Source organism: Vulpes vulpes, chromosome 4, assembly GCF_048418805.1.
Source record: "Vulpes vulpes isolate BD-2025 chromosome 4, VulVul3, whole genome shotgun sequence".
NCBI lineage: Eukaryota > Metazoa > Chordata > Mammalia > Carnivora > Canidae > Vulpes > Vulpes vulpes.
Genome location: NC_132783.1, coordinates 52503614 through 52528184, shown reverse-complemented (window position 1 = coordinate 52528184; position 24571 = coordinate 52503614). Strand labels below are relative to the sequence as shown.

The 24571-nt window shown below is 34.1% G+C and overlaps 1 protein-coding gene across 1 annotated transcript in view; it reads left to right on the top strand.

The window, feature by feature from the left end:
- MMRN1 (multimerin 1) overlaps positions 1 to 23451 on the top strand; it is a 73389-nt gene extending 49938 nt beyond the window's left edge. The window contains exons 6-9 of the mRNA XM_025998082.2: positions 737 to 910; positions 7123 to 9111; positions 21045 to 21197; positions 22429 to 23451. Of these exons, the coding sequence (XP_025853867.1) occupies positions 737 to 910; positions 7123 to 9111; positions 21045 to 21197; positions 22429 to 22850 (2738 nt within the window). The 3' untranslated portion in view covers positions 22851 to 23451. The remainder of the gene's footprint in view (positions 1 to 736; positions 911 to 7122; positions 9112 to 21044; positions 21198 to 22428) is intronic.
- Positions 23452 to 24571: the final 1120 nt, after the last annotated feature.

Genomic DNA, 24571 nt, shown 5'->3' with positions numbered 1-24571 from the left:
ACAGATCTAATCATACTAAATAGGGCACTCAAATTGAGAAATGGGATTTAGGGGGAATAAAGATGAATATATCATAAAAACTGTACTTTTTTTTTTAAAGGGATTGGAACTCAGTATCTTCATAAAATACTATAAAATCCTCCTTGAATTATTGAAGTGCATGCATAAAAGCATGGAAAGTATCATTGCTATGTTAAATGATTCAAACTAAATCTGAATCTTTATCACTCATTAAAGAATACCTTAGTGAAAAATAAAATCCTTAGACTGCAGAAATGACTACATACATATATATAGTTACACATATTTAATCCTGTAATGTTGGATTTGAAAGCAGAAGATGAGGAATTAGCTCTGCAACCTCAAACCAGTTACTTTGGTTTTCTGTCCCTTGGTTTCTTCATCTCTTAAGAATATAACAATAACTCTTTGAAGTTAAAAAAAAAAAAAGACTGAAGATTCCGGGCAAAGTTAAAGCATTTTAGAAGTCTAATATATATATATATATATATATATATATATATATATATATATATTCTATATTTATACATTCTATATTTATATAGTATAAATGTTCACCCTTGGTGTAAAATTCAGGCTACCATTTGCTAAGTGCATATACAGCAGTCTGTATTTTCAAGTATATAGAACAAAACATGATTTATTTGTATATATATGTATATAAATACATATACTTTTTAAAAATACTTCCAATATTCTTTTCTTCTACATGCAGCAGTGACACAAAAGATGACTGAGCAGATGAACTACCAGGCAATGAAACTGACCCTTCTCCAGAAGAAGATTGACAATATTTCTTTGGCTGTGAGTGATGTAAGGAACACGTACTCCTCCCTAGAAGGAAAAATCAATGAAGATAAAGACAGAGAATTTCAATCTTTTCTAAAAGGTAAAAGTAAAATATTCATTCAGTTGAGACAAAAATTAAATGACTCATTTATCTTTTCTCATATTTTGGAATCTTTGCTTTAGATTAGATGGTATAAAAGTCTAAGACTTATATTTTTGGAATTAGATATTTGTAAATCAATTTCTAAAATAATATGAAACATCTAAATAATTTTATACTGCATAGCCAATCTTTTACTCAATATTTCATCTGATTTATTTTTATTAAGTACTAATTACAGCTTAACTTATTTCTTTATAGTTAAAATTAGCCATAATTAATTTATTTCCATTGTGGTTTCCAGTTCAAGATGAAGATGAGGTTAAAAAGGATTACCAAGGCACTAGATAATATGGTTGTATCAATAATATTGATGAAGATATTGAGGATAAATCTAAGTATGTTATTACCCCAGAAATTATCTAGTTTATGGAGTATAATCAATAAAATATATCCTAAAACATCTAAGGTAATAGAAATAATAATTTCTTTATAAATGTGAATCAGTTTTGCCCTACTTTTGTGCTCTTAAAACAGCAGGGTGTATTTCTTCCTGGAGGTTTTATAGAATAATCCATCTCCAGTTCATTCCAGTTGTTGTCAAAGTTCATTTTCTTGTAGTTGTGAGACTGAAGTCTTATTTTCTTGATTGCTATAAACTGAGGCTTATTTCTAGCTTCTAGAGGCCACTACATTTCTTGGTTCATGGCATTTTTCCTCCATCTTCAACCACCAGCAACACTGCTGAGTGCTCGTGGTGATGTAGGAATGACTTAGGGGCAGATGGGACTAGGAAGGGAAAGATAAGGGAAAGGGCCAGGGTCAAGATCCCAGAAATCTGTGGGCTCCCATAAACCCTAAGGACGCCAAAAGGCCTGGGCCAGGCTCCTACCCATCCCAAGAAAACAGAGATAAGATAGTAAAACCAGAAAAATAATAAACCTGGCTCCCTAGCTCCAAAATGTTAGGGAGTATCTCCCTATAATGGCTACTAAGTAATCACAAAAACACCAGACCACAAAGAAATGTGTCATTAAGGGATTATCAATAGTCCCTGCTCAAACCTAGACTGCACAAGAATCTCAAGGCCGTGGACTCCCTGGCTAGGTTCTCAATAAAAGACTGCCACTAAAAGTCCTCGGTGGCAATATTGTCGGGACCCCACTCACTTCTGAGAGCCTTCTCTGTATCTCTGCTTAATAAATTTCTATCACTTTGCTCACTTTATTGTCCGCAAGATTCATTCTTCTACTTCATGAGACAAGAACTAAGCTCTTCCGTATCAATGGCATATTTCAAACCCACTCTTCTACCATCCTTTTCCTCTCTTAAGGGCTCAGTTATTACATTGGACAGACCTGAGTAATCCAGGATAATCTCCTTGTCTCAAGGTCTTTAGCCTTAATCACATCTGCCATGGCCTTTTTGCCAGGTGAGGTAACATATTCACAGGCTGAGGAATCTAGGGTGTGGACATCTTGAGTAGAGCAGCATTATTCTGCCTACCATGGGGATCTGTATGTAGGTAGTGAGTAATTGGTATAGTAATGTTATACACAGGGTACAATGTGACCATTTGATAGTTTCAACAAATCCAAGCTAAGGACACCAGAGAAGACTTCTACAAAAAGAAACCATCTCAACTAAGAAGCTAGGTACCAGGAGGAATTAATTAGGCAAAGGAGTTTCAAGGAGGACCTAGATTTTTTAGGCAAGGAATTTTGTCACTAGGAATATCTCAGTTCTCCGGATTTATTGTATGTTTCCAAATTTCAGGATTACTGTTCCCTTTTACTTTGTTTTATACATAAACATATACTCATTGTACAACCCCATGACTATAATGTTATTTTTTCTTTATTTTTCATCTGTAGTTTGCAGGTAAAAGATAAGGTGGAGGTTTCCATATCATCTACCAGTATGACAGCAACCATGATTTTTTTTTTTTAAGATTTTATTTAATTATTCATGAGAGACACACAGAGAGAGGCAGAGACACAGGCAGAGGGAGAAGGAGGCTCCATGCAGGGATCCCAATGAGGGACTTGATCCCGGGACTCCAGGATTACACCCTGGGCTGAAGGCAGATGCTCAACTGCTGAGCCACCCAGGTGTCCCCATGATTTTTTTAAATTATGTAAATATTTGATGCTATTAAGCCCCTGAAGGCAAGACCCTGCCCTACATTTCTGGCATGACCCCCCTATGGCCAAACTTACCAATGACAAGCATGAGAGAGGAATATATTTTCTCTGAAGTGATAACATGAGAAAGAAATAAAATAGAAACAGTATATAATTGACTAACACCGCCATAATGAAAAATTTTAAGCAAAATTTGGTTATCATAACCAAAGAGAATTAGAGAGAATTAGGCCTGTCAATAGCTTTTTGTGAAACTACTAACAAAAATTCTGGTAATGACATAGAAAAAAACATCCATTCATAAGAGCAACAACAAAATTCTCCCCTCAATAGAAGGCATTAGTTGTGTACTAAGCATAATCAACTATGAAAACCAGAGAGGGACACCTGGGTGGCTCAGCAGTTGAGCCTCTGCCTTTAGCTCAGGGCATGATCTCCGTCCAAGGATCCAGTCCCACATCGGCCTCCCCACAGGGAGCCTGCTTCTCCCTCTGCCTGTGTCTGTGCCTCTCTCTCTGTGCCTCTCATGAGTAAATAAATAAAATCTTAAAAAAGAAAGAAAGAGGGGGCAACCCCAGTGGCACAGTGGTTTAGTGCCGCCTGCAGCCCAGGGCGTGATCCTGGAGACCTGGGATCGAGTCCCACATCGGGCTCCCTGCATGGAGCCTGCTTCTCCCTCTGCCTGTGTCTCTGCCTCTCTCTCTCTCTCTCTCTCTCTCTCATGAATAAATAAATAAAATCTTAAAAAAAGAAAAAGAAGAAGAAAGAAAGAAAGAAGAAAAGAAGGAAAGAAGAAAGAAAGGAAGGAAGGAAGGAAGGAAGGAAGAAAGAAAGAAAGAAAGAAAGAAAGAAAGAAAGAAAGAAAGAAAGAATCTTGAGAGCTTTGTAGTTAATGAATGTTCATTCAGATAACAGAAACTAAACTCACCCCAGGGTGCTGCACTTGGCCTAGCAAAACCACAGCCTCTTCTCTTTCTTATTCTACAACCACAGTGAGGAATCGGGCTTATCTACTAGTAACCACAGAAATTGTCCCAATTCCTTAAGACCTACCTGAGTGTTGTTAACAGGCCATACATTCACAACCACAAGGGATACACCCACGTGTCTGATAACATATCTATGGGTTTGATATCCTATGAGTCACATGAAGCAGAATCAAATAAAGTTAAAATTATGTCCCCATTTCAGATATTGACATAAAGCACTTTGATGTATTTTTGCAAAATCAGGTTCTTGCAGACAATTTTTTAGCAATAAATTATAGAAATGTTATCTGAAAATCTCCTTTTCCAGAGAGATCTGTTTTTAAAGCTAATAGTCTGTTTGATTTCTTTTCAGACACTGCTGTGATTTTACCCTTTAATACACTGGATACCCTTATCCAGTGTATTTTTCCATTAAAGATTTAAAATATAGTAGCTAAAGTACCTCCTAATTTCCATAGTCACCGTTTACTTTTTTCCTAGTTACTTTGATCAAATACTCCAAACTAAGCTTTGCCTATTTGCAGTGCTTTTACCTATCATTCTTATTTTGACTTTCAGATCACATAGTTGGGTTTTTTTCTTTAAAGATTTTATTTATTTATTTATTTATTTATTTATTTATTTATTTATTTATTTATTTGAGTGTGTGTGCACATGAGCTGGGGAAGGAGCAAAGAGAGAGGAGAGAGAGAATCTCAAGTTCATGCTCCACTGAATGCAGAGCCCAACCAGGCTGATCTCATGGCCCTGAGATCACAACCTGAGCTGAAACCAAGAGTCAGATGCTTACCCCCCTGAGCCACACAGGTGCCCCAGATCACACTGGTTTCTGTTGGCTGAATTTAAACAGCTATTTTTATTGTTCACAATTATTTAATTCAGTTATACTTAAGTTTTCAATCTTGAAAAACACTTTAAGCCAAAATGATATAAATTCCAAAAAGATCTGATCCCTAACCTTAAATTTTTTATTGTATTTCATCAAGTTCTTATGAATTTTAAGACCATTTTAACCAACAGGAAATGACTAAATGATCTTGTGGGAAGTACAGTAAAAATAACTTTGCTATTTAGTAGCACCTTATACTGAGTGAAGCTAATATATTCTATTTATAGTATCAGAAATCTAATTTTCCAAGTTTTGTTTTCTGTGTAGTATGCAGAATATGCTCAGTGAAGATTTGTTATGTAAATGGGTAACTGACTAAAGGCTAAGTAATATTTAGAAAATAAAAATACCTTTTAAAAGTCTTTAAGTGTAAAAAAAAAGTCTTTTGGTGTGATTATTTTTGCTATTGCATACAAAGGCTAGGACTCTTTCAGTATAATTTATCTTATTTGTGACTGCTTAAATTTTTCTAATTAATTTAACCTTTCCTTAGTACTTTGGTGCTGTGTCATTATTTAGTGTTCCCATACTTCACATTTTTACTATTATTTTTTCCATTACATACAAGTTGATTTTCACTTACTTATATTTTTGGACTTTTAAATGTATTTCAGGGGCAGCCAGGGTGGCACAGTGGTTTAGCGCCACCTTCAGTCCAGGGCATGATCCTGGGGACCCGGGATCAAGTCCCACATGGGGCTCCCTGTGAGGGGCCTGCTTCTCCCTATGCCTGTGTCTCTGCCTCTCTCTCTCTCTCTGTCTCTCATGAATAAATAAATAAAATCTTTAAAAAAATAAATGTATTTCAGTTTTCATTATGTATAGAAATGTAAAATATTATATTTTCACTCTGAAAATACTATTCACTAAAGATCAATTAGCAATATTGACCTGTAGGATTTCCAGGGAAATATTTGTTCATGTAAACATTTACAGCTTCCTCTTTGTACCAGATTAATATCAGGATGCTCAAGCAATACATCATTCTATTTGTTATAATTGATCTTTCATGTACTTTTTATGCAAATCTCTCGTGCATCTCAGATACTTTTTAAAACTTGCTTACAAAATAGAGATATGTAGAGACTGTATATTTTTATTCTACAATTACCTTTCTTAAATAGACTTTAGGACAGCCATAATTCATTTCACATTTATGCAGACCTTCCTGTTCAAAATGCTTTGTAGTATGTTACCGGTATTTTACATTACAGTCATTAGCTACATTTTGGATTGGAGTGGAGATATCTTCCATTTATATGTGCTTCATAGCTAGGTTCTATAAATACACCTAAAACATTTTTTTTACTTTTTCCCATTTTCTATATTTGTATGTAACAGGTTTGGTTGGTTGGTTTTTTTCCATTTTTAAATATTAATTTCCCATTCTGAATAGTTCTCAGTTCTGAGTACTTCAGGATTCTTTTCCTTTTTTTTAATGCTACTTTTAGAGCTGTCCATAATTCTGATTTATGATCAGTCCATGCTTTCTAATTCTGGAAATACCAATATGTGTTTCATTAATGGCAAGTTTCCTTTTATTTTTGTTAAGAATTAATGTCATATTATGGTAATCAAGCAAATCTGGAATTCCTATTTTCATTTTATTTTGTTTTGTGATCCCCAAACCTCTCATTATTATTTTATTGTTGCTATAAACTATTGTTGAATCTTGTAACTATTACTTCATATTGTTCCTTATTTGGGAATCTCATTAAATTTCTCCTCTGCAGTCAATTTATTAGTTTTTATGAGCTCAAAACACAAGCTCTGAAACCTAATTACTAGCAACTTAATAACATAGTCATGAGCTAACACCAGGTATTATTTACTGAACCAGAAAGCCCAAAGCCATTTATTTTCATACCAGAGTAAGACTAGACTTAGAATCATAATGTACAAGGATCTATTAACTAAAGTTAGTAGCAGTTCCTTCATGTCTTTTGTTTTTGGTTCTGGTATGTTCTACATCACAATTGATTTCTCTCCTTAGACTTATCAATTAAGAAAGGCATCACCTTCTATGAACTATAGTAATTTTTAAAATTTCAGAAGTGTAGTAAAGATGTATTCTTATTATTACATGTTATTACTTCTTAATCTCCAACTTTTTATCTTTTTAGAGATATCTGAATTTTACATAATTAAAATGATATATCATTTATTGTTGTTTAATATTTCTTTCTCTAGGTCTAAAATCCAAAAGCATCAATGATCTGGTAAAGAACATAGTAAGAGAGCAATTTAAAATTTTTCAAAATGACATGCAAGAGACTGTAGCACAGCTCTTCAAGACTGTATCGAGCTTATCAGAGGACCTTGAAAACACCAGACAAATAATCCGACAAGTTAATGAATCTGTGGTTTCAATAGCAGTCCAGCAAAAGTCTGTTTTAATGCAGGAAAACAGGCCCACTTTGACTGATATACTAGACCTAAAAAATCACATTGTGAATATAAGGCAAGAAATGACTTTTAAATGTGAAAAGCCTATTAAAGAACTAGAAGCAAAGCAAACTCATTTAGAGGGTGCTTTAGAACAGGAACACTCATGGAACATTTTGTATTACGAATCCCTCAACAAGACTCTTTCTAAAATGAAGGAAGTGCATGAGCAGCTTTTATCAACTGAACAAGTATCAGATCAGAAGGGTGTTCCAACTGCTGAATCAGTTAGCAGAAATGTCACTGAGTACATGTTTGCTCTACAAGAGAATATAAAGAAGCAGGGTTTGATGATGCTGCAAATGTTTGATGATTTGCACGTCCAAGACACCAAGATTAACAATCTCACCATTGCTTTGGAGATGGAGAAAGAATCTGTCAGGGGTGAATGTGAAGACATGTTATCCAAGTGCAGAAATGATTTTAAATTTCAAATTAAGGACACAGAAGAGAATTTACAAGTTTTAAACCAAACATTGGCTGAAGTTCTCTTTCCAATGGACAATAAGATGGATAAAATGAATGAGCAGCTAAATGATTTGACTTATGATATGGAGATCCTTCAACCATTGCTTGAGCAGGGAGCACCATTTAGAGAGACAATGGTACATGAACAACCAAAAGAAGCAATAGCTACAAGAAAAAAAGTGGAAAATCTGACTAATTCTGTCAACAGTCTAAATATTCTTATCAAAGAACTTTCAAAAAGACACAATTTACTTAGGAATGAAGTTCAGAGTCGTAGTGATGCCTTGGACAGACGTATCAATGAATACGCCTTAGAAATGGAAGATGGCCTAAATAACACAATGACTATTATAAATAATGCTGTTGATTTCATTCAAGATAACTACATGCTAAAAGAGTCTTTAAGTACAATACAGTATAATCCTGAAGTCCATCATCAATGTACCCAAAATATGGAAACTATTTTGACATTTATTCCTCAACTCCGATATTTGAATGATTCTATTCAGATGTTGGTCAATGACAATCAGAGATACAACTTTGTTTTGCAAGTTGCCAAGGTCCTTGCAGATATTCCCAAAGATGAAAAACTAAGTCAGTCTGGCTTTCAGAAGATTTATCAAATGTTCAATGAAACCACTTCCCAAGTGATAAAATATCAGCAAAATATGAGTTATTTGGAGGAAAAAATACTCTCAGCCACAAAGATTTCCAAAAATTTTGAAACTAAGTTGCAAGATATTGAGACAAAAATAACTAAGACACTCATACCTTATTACATTTCACTAAAAAAAGGTGGTGTGGCTACAAATGAGAGAGACCAGGCTCTTCAAATGCAGGTACTAACTTCCAGATTTAAGGCACTGGAAGCAAAATCCATTCACCTCTCAGTTCACTTCACTTCACTTAACAAAACTCTGTATGAAGTTTTAGTCATGTGTCATAATGCCTCTACACGTATCTCAGAACTTAATACAACCATAACTAAGCAGATAAAAAGTTCTCTACCAGATATTCAGCTTCTTCAGAGAGGTCTCACAGAATTTGTGGAATCAATAACTGAAATAAAAACTCAAATTGCCATATCTAATTTAACTTGGTATATAAATCGAACGCTGTCTGATAGTCTTGCAAATGTTGTCAGGTCTCAGAAGCAAATAAAACCATTGCTGAAGAAACCCAATTCACTTAAAAAACCAACAGTGAATCTTACCACTGTCCTGATAGGCCGGAACCAAAGAAATACAGACAACATTCTAGTTCCTGGTAAGCTATTGGTAAAATAATAATTTTTAATCTCTCTTTCTATTTAATGGGTATTTAGGAGATCTGTGGGGTTTATCAAGACCATAAGATATAAAAGACACTTTCTTGAACTTGGGCAAATAGTTAAGTAATTCAAAGGTCACTAAAAAACTATTTGAATCTGATTCCATATTATGTAATTAGGCATCAAGTGCTTATGGTTTAAATATTTGTCTACATTTTCTTAACTTTTCTCTGACACATCCCCTATAATACAATCAAACTTGCCCATAGAACATTTATGCTTTCATATGTGATTAAGGAAAGCTATTAGATAATGAGTTTCTTGATGAAAATGACCAGAGTCTTATTCATTTTGGCATTCTCTAAAAAAATGTCTGGTATACAATAGGAATTCAATAAATATCTGTTGAATGACTGAATGAATGAGCACAAAAGTGAGCAGGAATTCTATTTGTGTAGATCACAGCAAGCCACAAATACCAGGCTAAGCATTCGGGCTACTGTAACAAAATACAAAGACCAGGTGGCTTCCAAAGAACAAAAATGTATTTCTTGTGGTTTTTGAGACTAGAAAGTCCAAGATGAGGGTGTCAGCATGGTTATATTCTGGTGAGGGCCCTATTTCTGGGCCACAGCTGGTGACTTCTTGCTATGTTCTCCCATGGTAGAAGATGTGAGAGATCTCTTTGGGGTCTCTTTTAAAAGAACACTAATCCTGTTCATGAGGGCTCTACCTCCCCACCTTCTAATAACTTTGGGGTTTAGAAATTTTTCTATTTTTAATTAAAGATTTATTTATTTATTTATTTATTATTTATTTATTTATTTATTTATTTATGAGAGACGGGGAGCCCAATGCAAGATTTGATCCCAGGACCCTGGGATCATGACCTGAGTTAAAGGCAGACCTTCAACCACTGAGCCACCCAGGTGCCCTAGAATTTCAATATATGCATTTTGAGCAGACACATCATAACACTAAGGCATTTAGACATGATTTTGTAAGAGTGATCTTTGAAAATTTGGAGCACGGTTATACATGGTGGAAACTGTGTCTCAGAAACATGAAGCTAGCAGTAGTAAATAGCACGACTACAAAGAAAAATTAGAGATACCAGTTAGGACAGTATTAGGAAGAGCAGTAAAAGCCAGATCTAAAAAAGAGTAAGTTGAAACAGAGGGGACAAATGTGAAACATGTGAAAGTAAAATTAACAAGCAGCAGGAGAGTGGAAAAATTGGTGATCCAAGGAACAGCAAATCATGATTCTGGTCCTGGTTGTTTCAGTGATTTCTCTGTAAATTTAAGCAAGTTCACCTCTTGGGGTCTCTGTTCCTTTCTTTTCACTGATGGGATTGCAGTAGGTATTTTGCTGAGCTCATTAGTAGAAATATGTTACCGAGCGCATTATTGTAAAAAAACGTGAGCTGTTCACAGTCTGAAGGTAAGGCACTTGCAGAGGAAGTGATCTAGAATGCTCTGAAGTTTAGGATTTGGGAAAAGAAAGGGTAGCAGTATCATTAATAGACGTTGTAAACACCAGAGGAGAAGCATGAATTTGGGAGGAAGGAGGAATCCAATGCAGTACATATAAACACTCAGAAGTCTTTCTGTATGAAAGAAGTGTTTCATGAATATGTTTGGTGTATAAGTAATACTAAATAATCTTCCGCAATGAAAAGAATAGCTACTGATTCTTACTAAAAGAAATGGCAATATTTCTCTCATATGAGTCTGCTATTAAATTATATGTCCAACTGGATGAATTTTTTATTTTATTACTTTCTAATTACAGAAGAGTGATCATTGTCCTGACATAATATGACTCCATATTTAATCTCTGAATGTTTCAATAATATCAAAAACCACAGACTATAGTACAAAGCTGCATTGTTTCTTGACTACTTAAATTACTGTATTTATTTATGACTTAGTCTGACCCAGGAAGACTGATCTTGTCATGTGGAATCACAGAACAAATGATTCAGATGTACATGTTTCCTAGAGAAAGGTAGTAGTAGTCCAATATGAGATGTTCTTGTAATAATAATTTTAGGAAGCATAATAACTTGTTCTTTTTCCATTTTATTACAATCTTTAGTCTTCCCATGGATGTTGCAAATGAGTTTCAGTGAAGCTCTACTGCTGCACATGTGATCATACATCAGGCAAACCACGTCATTTTTTTTTTCTTAAACCAAAAATGCCTGGATCTGTCGAGTAAATGTAAAATTTAAATAGCTTCAAAATTAATTGAGGTAAAAGGTTTAGTAGGACATAAGAACTTATAAACTTTTATAGTATAAATAATGCATATTAAGAGCTTATAAAAATTGTATTTGGATGTTATATAGTAGCTGACTCAATATTGGGCTTAATGGGTTAATAATTAACTTAGTTCTAATTCCCTTTTTTTTTCAATGATGCCCTGATAAAATTGATTCCTGTTCTTTTATGTATTGGAATTAAAATTTTTATAGACTTATCTACCAAAATTAATAATTAATTTAAAGTTCTTTATTTCAGGAAAGATTGCCAACAATGTCAGGGCAATAAAGATATATTGGCCTAATTTCATGACCTGGGTGGATATTCACTTTATGTAGAACCAGCAGCATAATGTGTAGGACCCTTTTAGTGGGTGTGTAGATATGCATGCTCATTAAGCCAGCTTCCGTGGGCCATAAAACTGACGGCATTCATTGGCCATCTGAGCTGGTGAAGTCTGTGCCTGGTGATGGAACCTGTGGACTCAGAGTAAGTTCTCCTGTAAGAAGACTAAACAAACTGTGGGCACCTGTATCGCTCAGTTACCCTTGGTTTTGTCTCAGGTCATAATCTCAGGGTGGTGAGATCAAGCCCCACTTTGGGCTGTGGGCTGGACATGGAGCCTGCTTAAGCATCTCTCTCTCCCTCTGCCCCTCTCCCCTGCTCATGTTTTCTCTCTCTCTGTCTCTCACCCTCTCAAAAAAAAAAAAAAAAAAGAATAAACCAATTGCAATTAACTCCTTCATTTGATACCCTGTTTCATACCAGGTGTATGTGCCATTGGCTAAATTTGGCTGTGTTTCCTTTGACCTCTGCTATTACACTATAAAAACCATGTAGCCATATTACTCCCCTACCTAACTAACATCGGAAGATAATTCATCATCACCTTATGAACTGCACAATATTATTCAGATTAGAACCACTATCATTTGCGAATAGTAAGTGCATTTAATAAAATGAAAAAACTATGAATTTAGTTTTTAAAATTTAATCTTAATTTTAATACTGGTAACTTCTTTTGAAGCCTAATAATAGTAGTATTATAGTAACATAATATTGGATATTTCTTATTAACCCTATATCATAGGTGCTGTACAAATTATACTATATATGTTAGCTCATTTAACAACACTTAGGAAGTAGCTATCATTATTGTTTTTTGAATATAACTAACTGTCACAGAGATGAACTGACCTATTCTGCTTAATTAAGGTCATGCAACTGGTTAGTGATAGAGCCTGAATCCTGGTCTGTTAGACTCAGGGCTCAGTCATCAACTACTGTTCTCAAAGAGATTATGGAGTATGTTCACCAGCCTTTCTCTTCCTTCTCCTTCTGTTCAGTGCATCAGATCTATCTCAGAGTCTGGCCATATCTGAATATTCCAGATGGTTAGAATCAATACTCCAAGAGAATTTCCCTTCTTGAGGATCCCACTACTGCTGTTCATTTCTGCACTTACCAGGAAGTAAAGGTGCTACTTTTCAGTTTGGATTTTCTGTGATATGGCTGATGGGCAGTTGTCATTGAAAGTGACCATAAATTATTCACAAGATCTTTTTTTTGACTGATGCAGAAGGGCAAAATTCAGAGTCTTCATCCCTGTCACTTCCTGTGAGGCATCCCTAACATTCGGTTATGTTAATTATGATTCCTCCTAGGCCATTGCTGATAAGCTGTTCCGGTTGAATCACTAAATATTTGATTTGTGTCTAAACAATATTCCCATAGACACGGAGAGGGTTTTATTTCATCTTTGAAGGTTTGTTTGTACAGCAATTGGCCAACTCGTCCCTGCAGAGAGGGTTTGGCTGTTTGCCTTCTAAGAGGAGCTGAATCGTGCTGTAACACATCGGCAGCGACATTGTGGAGGACAAGCACTTGCTGCTCGTGAGACCACTGACTTTTTATTGTGACCATTTCCCAGTATTTACCAGATATACTTAACTCTCATAATAAACCTCTTTTATTCGTAATTGCCTCCTTAACCACTCCTTTTAAGAAAGACCACATTCTATATAAGACTTGGGAGTGTATAAAACACAACTTTTTAAAATGATCATTGCTGAGGATAGAAGCAATCTAAAAGAGAAAAATAGGAGCCAAAATTTATAACACATGGTCTGACAACAAAGGAAATGGAACAGAACACCAAGTCCCATTTACGTAGACACTCAACAGGCTGAGGTTCTTTAACAAGAGTCACGGCTATTTCTTAACAATTAGATTATTTCTTTGGCACTCAGGAGTCGAAACCAAATTTGATTATTAACTAATCTACAATTAAATACAATGAATATCTAGATATCTTTCTCCTAGTCATCAAAACCACTATAAATTCAAAATGGCCCATGTGGTATTATTTTGTGTCATATTGCCCATCAAATATGAAAAGTTATTGGGATGAGTAAATCACATATTGTGAACCTACTTTTTAAAATCTAAACTCAGTGACTTCATGTAAACTAAGAAATTTGCTTGAAAATCTCAAATTGTAATGGAAAAAAACCTCCCTTCCTAGCTAAAACAAAACAAAACAAAACAAAACAAAACAAAAAAAACCAACCTCAAATTATGTATCTACCTCTACATCTTTTAAAAATACCTTCCTAGATTAAAGGTGAAATAAAAGTACAAGATAATTTATATTATTCAGTGTGATATTAGCTCAAAATGTGCTCAAAGATGTTTAAGCAGTTTTTTTCTTAGGGTTAAATAGATGTCTTTAGAGTTATTACTGTTATTTAAAAATAGTAATAATTCATAATTGTTCAGTTCAATTCAACAAATATAATTGAGTGCTAATTGGAATCAGATACTGTTCTAGATACCTCACATACATCACAGTGTTTTAAAAAAAGTTATCTTCCTAGAGTTTACACTCTTGCAGTGATAGAGAAAAAAACCCATAATAAATAAAAATATAAATTATGTTATATGTTAAAAGGTAATAAATTCTATGTATAAAGGAAAAAGCAAAGAAAGGTAAGGGAGTCTGTACTGTGGGATATACCAGAGTATGCTGAGAGCAGCTTGCAGCATTATTAAATAAGATGATAGGATAAACTTTAATTGTGGACAAATAGTGAGCTCGAGTAAGTGGGACTAAAAAGGGAAAGAAAGCAAGGCCCTGGTTCAGAAACTTTGTAATTTTATTTTAACAAGATTTGATAGTGGAGGATGTACCTATACAGCAATTTGATATTTGGTTGTTGTTATGTTCTATGTATTTTTAATTTCTTAAAAATTTTTCATATGTCTATGAACATCACATTGTTATGACTATGTTGAATATGAAAGAAATATACCAAAGCATGTACTAAGCACTTAATGAGTGTTATATGTCTCCATTATTATGAGTTGAGTTTCTTATTGAGAACTAGGTGTTTGGGCAAATATCATGTAAGAGGTAGATTTGGGCTGAGTATTCACTCAATCAATCATTTATGTCTGGTGTTGAGTGTACTATGTTTAGATTCATTCTGTTGGTAACCAACATTTTTAAGCAGGAATATGGCTAATCATGTATGTGCGTTTTTAAGTTTTTGTTCTTCAGATAGACCAATTAGAAAATCATTATAACAGCTCTGGCAGGAATTGATGAAGATCTCAACTAGGTGGCAGAGACAGAAATAGAAGCTGGGAGTGTCAGTTAAATGTGAATATATATTTAGTACAGAACAGCTAATTGAAAATACTAAGTCTTAGAATGAAGAGTAACATCAAAGTTTGAATAAAGCATCAGTGATGGGAAGTTTATCTTTCCTCTAATGGAAGTAGGAACGTTAAGGAGGAAGCACAAATGTATACAGGAAGACAAATTTAGTCTGCGATTCGTTAGTTTAAAGATCCATTATCTCTATGGAAAAGTCCATAAATTAGTTAGTAATGTAGGCCTGGAACCAGAAAATTGCTTGCAGGTAAAAGTTGGAAGTTACTTGCACAGAGGAGATATTTGAGGACACAGAAGTAAATTAGATAGCGAAGGACAGAGAAAAGAAGATAAAAACATGGAGATTTCCTATATTTGATGAGAGTAGGGGAGAGAAATAGAGAGATCACTGAGGGAGAAGAGGAGTGAGTGATAAGACCTAGGGATGTGGAAGGATATGGCAGACTGAGTTTTGACAAATGCGGTCATGTAATCACCACAACAGTCAAAACAAACGACATTTCCATCACACCTCAAAATTTCCTTATGTATCTTTGTAGTCAGACTCTACCCACACTCCCCGTCACTGTCAATAAGTGGTCTATTGTCATCCCTCGCAGTTTTATCTTTCCCAGAATATTTTATAAATGAAATGCATGTACGAAGGCTTTTGAGTCTGCCTTCTTTCATAGTATAATATGTTTGAGATTCATCCATGTTGTTACATGTATTCCTTTTTATTACCCAGTAGCATTCCACTGCATGGACATACCCCAGTTTATTCATCCATTTACCGTTGAAGGTATTTGGATTGTTTCGAGTGTGGGGTGATTATGAATAAAGCTGCTATAAACATTCACACATAGGTTCCTGTGAGTATACAAGTTTTCATTTCCCTTGAATAAATATATAGTAACAGCATATCTTGCTTATAAATAAGCATAGCTTTAATAAGTAATGGCTAACCACTTGCCATTTCCACTAGTAATTAATGTACAAGAGTTGTTCCACAAGCTTGCCAATACTTGACATTTCTCAATATTGTTTATTTTACCATTTTAATAGGTGTGTAGTTGTATCTAACTGTGATTTTATTTTGTATTTTCCTTTTTTTTTTTTTTTAAATTGTGGGTACCCTGCTATGACTGGGTACCCCTGGGGTTTTAATTTTTTTTTTATTTTTTTATTATTTATTTATGATAGTCACAGAGAGAGAGAGAGAGAGGCAGAGACACAGGCGGAGGGAGAAGCAGGCTCCATGCACCGGGAGCCTGATGTGGGATTCGATCCCGGGTCTCCAGGATCGCGCCCTGGGCCAAAGGCAGGCGCCAAACTGCTGCGCCACCCAGGGATCCCTATTTTGTATTTTCCTAATGACTAATGATGTTGAACAAATTTTATGTATTTTTCATTTTTTAAATAGTGCTTTTGATTAAAGGTTATAACTTTTAAGAAAAAGGTGAAAAGAGTTGATAATATCAAATAAAAACATTTCATTTCCTAGGTCATGGCTTATAATGATATATGAATGATAATTTAATGACAAAGGTTAGACTAAATCTTCTGGGACAGGGCTAATACATTTGGTAATGATTGCTTATATGATTAAATGAGCTTTAAAATTATATTTGAAAAAAGAAGAAAAAAATATATTTGAAGGGCTGAGAAAAAAGATCCCAGAAGCAATATTAAGAACAACAGATGTGATTTAAAAAGAACAAAAATAAGAACTAATCATTTGAAGGAAAAAGTAGTAAAGATTGTTGGAAACAATATTTCTATCCATCTATATGGCATGGACAGAATATGAGTAATTAGAACAATACATTTAGAAATTTAATATAAACAAATAATTATTCACATTTCTTGAAGTTGTTGGAAAGGAGCATACAGAGTATTTTTAGAGCAATGGAAGGATAAACCTTATTTGATAGGAACAATTTTGATAAATGGGGACACAGTATAGTGCTGAAAGTTAATGTATCCATAAGTGGAAGAAATCGTTTTAAAAAGGCGAAAGATTTATGCGATCTGAAGAGAAACCAGAGGATTGGAAGAAATGATTTTAGAAAGCATCAGAATTGGGATGAGAAATAAAGTCCTAATGTTGTGTGGACATGTTACCTTGAGCAAAGTAGTGGATTTGTATATAATGTGTTTCTCCATGTCTGACAAAACTGGCCCAGGGCAATGCTAGGTTTCCTCACTAATCTATGGGAAACTCCACTCTGCTCTAAGCAGAGATCAAGGTGATCTGCCTTCTGTAATGTTATTGTTTAATTAAAGAAAGAAAAAAAGAAAATATTGATGGTAAAACAAGACTATGAAATAAAAATACTAAATAAAATAAAAATAAAATATATTATATAAAACCTACACATTAGTTTCAGATGTACAATATAGTGATTCCGCAATTCCATACATCACACTGGGCTTTTTTGTTTATCTTTAAAAAGACATTTTAGTACTCGGTATGTGGGGCGCTGTGCTAGTTAGTAATGACACAAAGTTTAGTAGAGGACCCAAGCCCTGACTTCACAAAAGTTCACAATCTAATTGGAAGTCAGAAGAACATGGGAGCAATTACAGTGGAGTGTGATAAATTCAACAAGAGAACTTCTGAGCATCTGACAATAATTGAGGGAATTAACATAATTAATTCAAATGACAGGGATAAGAGACGATTTCAAAAAGAAAATTATGCTAATTATGCTTTTGTGGGGGTCTGATTTTTGTTGTTAATTCAAGAAAAAATTGCCTTTTGAGTACAAATATGTGCAGAACTTATAAAGATGCCTAACCATTTTTAAGTATTTTAGTAATAAAGCAAAAAATATACAAGTTGGATGATGTACAAATGGAGATTTTTAGCTGATTGCATATCAAAATGTACAAAGTTTCAATTTATAAATCAATGCCAAACCGTCTTTAGTTGCTATAAAGCTCTATGCTTGACACTGATTTTTATTAGTGACTTGGATGAACACATAAAACATACATTTGGAAATGATGAAGCTGGGAGAGTTAATTAAAACATTGTACACAGAAGTAAAACAAAGAACAGTTTCTATGGACAAGTGATATGTCGAGTTTAATAAGATAAATGTAATTGTTGGTAATGATTGTAAATTCATGCTAAGATAAATTAAATAAATATGAGATTTTTTGACAATTTCGGTGACATCAGGGCATAGAAGACCTGTTATGACACAATGTAATACAGATGCAAAAAATAGACAATGAACACTTAATGCCTATATAATGTTAACAGAAGTATAAGGTCACTTCATTTCAGTACAAGATCATACTGGCAATTGTTACTGTAGCCTGCTCTAATTAGAGTCTATTCTAATATACCCAGTGTTCAGAGCCATGGGCATAATTTTATGTATCATAATGTGAATTATTTAGGCAGTGACTTGGAGACCAGAGCTGTCTAAAATATCAAAGAAGGCAAGAAAGGAACTTAAAACATGAGTGACAGAAGCAGGTGCAGACAAATATGTGAGGCACCCTGGACAGGAATTCAGTGGGAAGATGAGAGGTGCCCCAGAGGCAAACCATGTATACTCTCATAGTTCGGGCTACGACAGCAATAGGAGATAGCAGGCTCCAAGCAAACTCAAGTGAACCCTTTCTCCAGATGAATGACCCTGCAAAGAAATCAGAATAAAGGACAAAATGGCATCCTTTAAAACGACTCAAAGAGAACAAGGAAATACCCCATTCCTAGAGGTAATGGAATAGAGGGAGGAAAAAAACAAAAGGTGCATCCTAGACATTAAACAGAAGGCAAAGGACCTGGTCATGTAGAATCATAGTAGAGCCAATAGCAACACAAAATTGTACATTTCTGTTTGATCCCTGATTCATGCATGGGGCAGAGTCTACAGGTGAGAGTATCATTTCCCCATCTGGGAAAATAAGAATTACAGAGTTAATCAGATTGGATAAATAATTCAGTGTCCCCCTAGCCCCACAGTATAGTTGATTAATTCCTAAGGGAAACACAGTAAATGAACACTACCCTGTGAGTTGATCACTGTTCTAGATTCAGAAAATGTGAAAACAAATGAAGCCAGTGCTTTGACATCAATAATTCACATTTCCATAGGTAATAAAGAATCATTGAAGTTTTTAAAGCTAGGAAGTAATGGGCTAGGTTTTAGAATGATAGCTAACAGTAAATGGAATGGTTTAATAACCTATTCATTTGGTTAGGAAATGATGTTAAAGAAACATAAGCCAGTTTGAAACATTTTTGAAAAGATATTGCACATATGTAATGTTTTCCATATGTGTCTTAATGAGCAAAATAGTTTATGGAATATTGCAGAGAATATACCAAAATAATGTAAACCAGTTTCTAGTTGCATAAATAATATCTATTTTCTTTGCAAAAAATTCTAATAATACATGCATGTAGTTTGGTCACATTCTATGTGAATTTGAATTATTTAAACACGAAACATAATGTATATAAAATATTTACAGATCTCACTGCTTGAGAAAAATGTTAAAAAAAACAAATAATCCTAGATTTAAAAATCATCAACAATTAGGATTTGAAATGACTGAATTAATTTTAAACTGTTTACACTTTTGTCACGAGGTGGCGCCATAGTGGTAACTGTGGCCAGAAATGTATTCTTCCCCAATCTTTTTTGTTTACATAATTATGTATTATGTTTATAACCATATTCATAATTTGAGGTTTTCTAAATAATTAGAATTATTGAGTATCTAATGTGTGAACTGAAGCTTGCTGCCTTCAGTAAATCAAACGTGTTGGGGGATCTATCTTATTCTTTAAAACTGCTGTCTAATATTCCCCAGGGGAAAAAAATACTTATAATTTATTTAACAATGAAATGGTCATTTAGGTGTATCACAATTTTTCACTAATGTAAATTATGCCGTAAAGAACATTTTTTAGCAATTCTCTTTGTATATATAGGCATCTCTGGAGTATATCAGGATATAGCAGGCTCCAAGCCTGCTAATTTTAATTCTGATAAATACGGTTAAATTGTTCATTCAGAGGTTCTAACAATTTAAGCTCTAATCATCATTGTGTGAGAATGCCCATTTTCTTCATGACTGAATATCTTTTTGAATGTTGGCACCTGATAGTAAAATGTTGGTGGTGAAATTTATTATTCCATAATTAGCAATGAGGTTGAATAGGCTTTAAGAATTTTGATTAACTTTTGTGGTTTTGTTCAGTAATAGGCCAATTCCTATCATTTGCCCATTTTTCACTTTTTTTCCCACAATCTTTTAGATTGGTCAGAACTTCTCATGTTATAGATATTATTCATTAGATCTTTGTGTCTGTCAAAACATTTTTCTCTTACTCTGTCACTTATATTTGAACCTGATAATGCAAATATGTTTTAATACTTAGGTGGTCAAATGTCAGGACTTTTGTCTTATGGCTTCTGGATTTTTTGTTAAGTTTTGCTTTGAGTTCTCCAAAATTTTAAAGCTCTATGAAGATATTCCTTTTACTTGATTGTAATACAATCATATGGGTTATTGTTGTTTTTGTTGTTTTTACATTTAGTATTTTTGTACATGTGGAAAGCATATTTTTGTGCATATTCAGTTATATTAGCACCATGGATTGAATAAATATTTTTCTTCTCCAGTGATTTGAAATATTACCTTTATTATGTATCAGTTCCAAATATATATAAATCTGTGTCTGAAACCCTTTTCTGTTCTATAGTTGACCAAAATCTTAACATTTTCACACAAAGACATGCAACGGACTATCCCCATTCTGAATATCACAAAATGATTCCTACTTCAAAGAAGCAGTAGAAGGAGCTCAGAGAGTTAAGAGGTCTATATGAAGTCCTGTGACTACGCTGGCAGCCAGCCTGGACCTGGGGACCCATTTTTCTTATTTCTACTTCAGTGTTTTTCCGTGTTCTGTTGCAAACCATAAGATCAACGAGAAAATAGGTCACTCTCACCCTCTTTTATCTTGGTTCTTTTTCAGTAACAGAGGAGTATTCAGACTGTAGTAGCTCCCCATGCCAAAACGGGGGCACCTGTATAAATGGAAGAACTAGCTCTGTCTGTGCTTGCCGACATCCTTTCACTGGCGACAACTGCACTATCAAGCTGGTACAGGAAAATGCTTTAGCTCCAGGTATGAAAGTACATGCATCCTTGGATTTGCTCAGTATCCTACACATAAACACTTTCTGAAAATACTTACAAATGAATATTGAAACCTGGTTATCTGGACTCATGTGAGAATTAATTCCTTTCACATCTGAAATTGAATAATACACACGATTTACAGGTGGAAATGTCTGTCAGGCAAATCCATACACTTGTTGAAATTTTCAATACTGATATGACAGAAGCAGTCTTTTTTTTTCTTGTGGATTTTGAAAGAAAATACAGATATATATAGATATATATAGATATATATATATAACTGATTGGTATAAACTCTTTTTGAAACAAGTTGATAAAGAAATATATCTTTGATTTGTATCAGATACGATTATTTAAATGAAGATTTTAAAAAGTAATCAGCAGCATGTCTTCCATGAATGTTAAGCTAATAGTGTCATTTCGCCTGGGTGAGGACTCTTAGAACATGCTCAAATGGATTGAGTAGGACAAGATACTTTTTTTGTCCATTTCCCTTCATAAATATTGCTTGTTATAAACTAGCTTAAAGAGTGTACCTTTTCTGATTTCTATATAAGAAAATATGTGCCACATTTAAAATATATTTTCTTTATTGACTGCAAAAACATATTCCAAATCAGGCTTTTCTTAATAATACACTGCATAGCAAAGAGTAAAATTTTTGGCCTATTATTTAAATCTCAGCCTTTGTAAGTACATTTGGCATTAATTACATGGAAAATTGCTTTTGTCTACTTCTCTATAGTACGTATGACTTGGTTTGGTTTCCGTTTTAGCCTCTAGGAACTGTTTGACAAGGTGCTGGAAAAATTGTTTCTACATCATGTCAGCTTCAATTCCTGCAAGGGGCTTTAAAACACTCTGGCATACCATAATAATCATAGAGCGCTTTGAATTCCTTTATCTCTGGGGAGATCAAAGCAACATGCAAATTAATCTTTGAGGCATTTCTATGAGAGATGTATCGAGCGCTATTATCATTCTATCTTGACAAAAATAGAGAAACTGAGGCTCACAGAGAGCAAATGATTTCAGGTAATTCAGCCAAAAGAAGAGGCAAGAATCCAGACACCTATACCCTTGTTAAAACTGATGAATGATCTTCTTTCCTTCTGATAACCCTTTTTATAACTGAAATAAAATGATAAAGAAGTGAAGAAAGACAAAACATGATAAAAAAAAACATGAAACCTGACCCTATTTTTTTCCTCCAACAGATTTTTCCCAAGGATCATACAGATATGCACCGATGGTAGCATTTTTTGCATCTCACACATATGGAATGACGATACCTGGTCCTATCCTATTTAATAACTTGGATGTCAATTATGGAGCTTCCTATACTCCAAGAACTGGAAAATTCAGAATTCCTTATCTTGGGGTGTATGTGTTTAAGTATACCATTGAGTCATTTAGTGCCCATATCTCTGGATTTTTAGTGGTTGATGGAATAGACAAGCTTGCATTTGAATCAGAAAATATTAACAGTGAAATACGCTGTGACAGGGTTTTAACCGGGGATGCCTTATTAGAATTAAATTATGGGCAGGAAGTGTGGTTGCGACTTGTAAAAGGAACAATTCCAGCCAAATTTCCGCCTGCTACTACATTTAGTGGTTACTTATTATACCGTACATAAATTAGTATGAAAGACAGACTATCACCTTTACTGAGAAGGAACCAGTGTTTTTACTTATCTTTGCATGCACATCTGCTCTGTTTTTGGCTTTTCTACATGAAATGAAAACTAATTTCTTTTTTAATCTGAATGAGGCCATAAGTTTGTTTATGTCATAAAATTATTTGAATATCTTGTGGATAACCTGTATATAAAGAAGTTCTTGCTCCTAAAGAGATTTAGTGGCAGAGACAATGAAGTGCATTTAATAACATAATGACTTTTATTCTCTTGTGTTAAGTCACTTTATTGCAATGTAATATGATTAAATGGCAATCATTCAATTGTGTTGGTCACAGTAGTCTTTCCAATAAAATGTTTACCTTTTGTTTATAGTTCCTAAATTCACAATTCAAGTAAATTACTCAAAGACCAAGGAGTGGGTTTTTTTTTTTTTTTTAACTTTGATTTTTATTCTTCAATCTTGGGTTGATCAACTTTATGTATTTAAATTTTCATTTGTAATCAAAATTAAGAAAGTTGTACTTGAAACTTAAAATATGCTTACCTATTGTTATCCACCTATAATAAGAAGTCAATTAAAGTAATAATTGACAAATAATTAAACATTTACATCTCTATTTTATTGCCTCCATTGTACAATATCTCCAGAGAAAAAATAAAGGCTTCCTCTAATGAATATTTTTCCAAGGCAGTTCATGCAAGCCTGCTCATATTCTTATAAAGGGCACATAACATTCCAAAGTAATACTATGATTTACGAATGTTCACTACGTCCTGATTCTCTTCTAAAGAGCTTACCTGTAATGTCTCATTCATTCTGCACAAAAACTCTTATAAAGAGGATATTAGTATTATCATTTTTACAGATGAAGAAACTGAAACTTTTGAGAGATTAAAGAATGTACCAAGCTCCACAACTAGCTAGGACTGAGGCAGGATTGAGAACCAGGCCAGGTCTCCTCCAGGGCCACCTGTCACACTTTGTCTATATTGCCTCCAACAGATATACCACAATTTATGTAATAATCTCTTTAGATTGTTTATAGTGCCTTTTTTAGGACTTTATTTATTTATTCATGAGAGCACAGGCAGAAAGAGAAGCAGGCTCCCTGTGGGGAGCCTGATACGGGGACCGGATCCCAGGACCCTGGAATCACGACTTGAGCCAAAGGCAGATGCTTAACCATTGAGCCTCCCAGGCATTTCTATAGTGTTTTATTATAACAATATTGTTGTAGTGGACACCCTTAAAGGTACATTTCTTACATATTTGATAAAGTATTTCTGAAGAATAGGTTCCTATAAGTAATAGTAAAAATAATAATGGAAAAGAATTTTGGCATGGCAAGCATTTTTCATGAATTAATTTATTTAATATTCACTATAATCCTATGAATTACATATTAAACCTATGAGATACATATTAAGCGTTATTGTCTTTCTACTACCAGGAAACAGAGATACACAGAGGGTAATTACAGCAAGTTATGGGGAATTTCTGAAAAAAAAGATAAACATATTTTTTAAAATTTTGATAAGTACTATCAAATTGCCCATGAAAAGTTTGTGCCCATCCAAAGTCCCATTTTGCCCATGAGAAAGAGTGTTCTTTATTCCCTCTACACCCTCATCAAAATTGACAATTTTTAAAATATTGCCAATCTAGGTGAAAATGGTATTTTCTTATAGCAGAAGCTTGAAAAGATTTCAGATTTGCC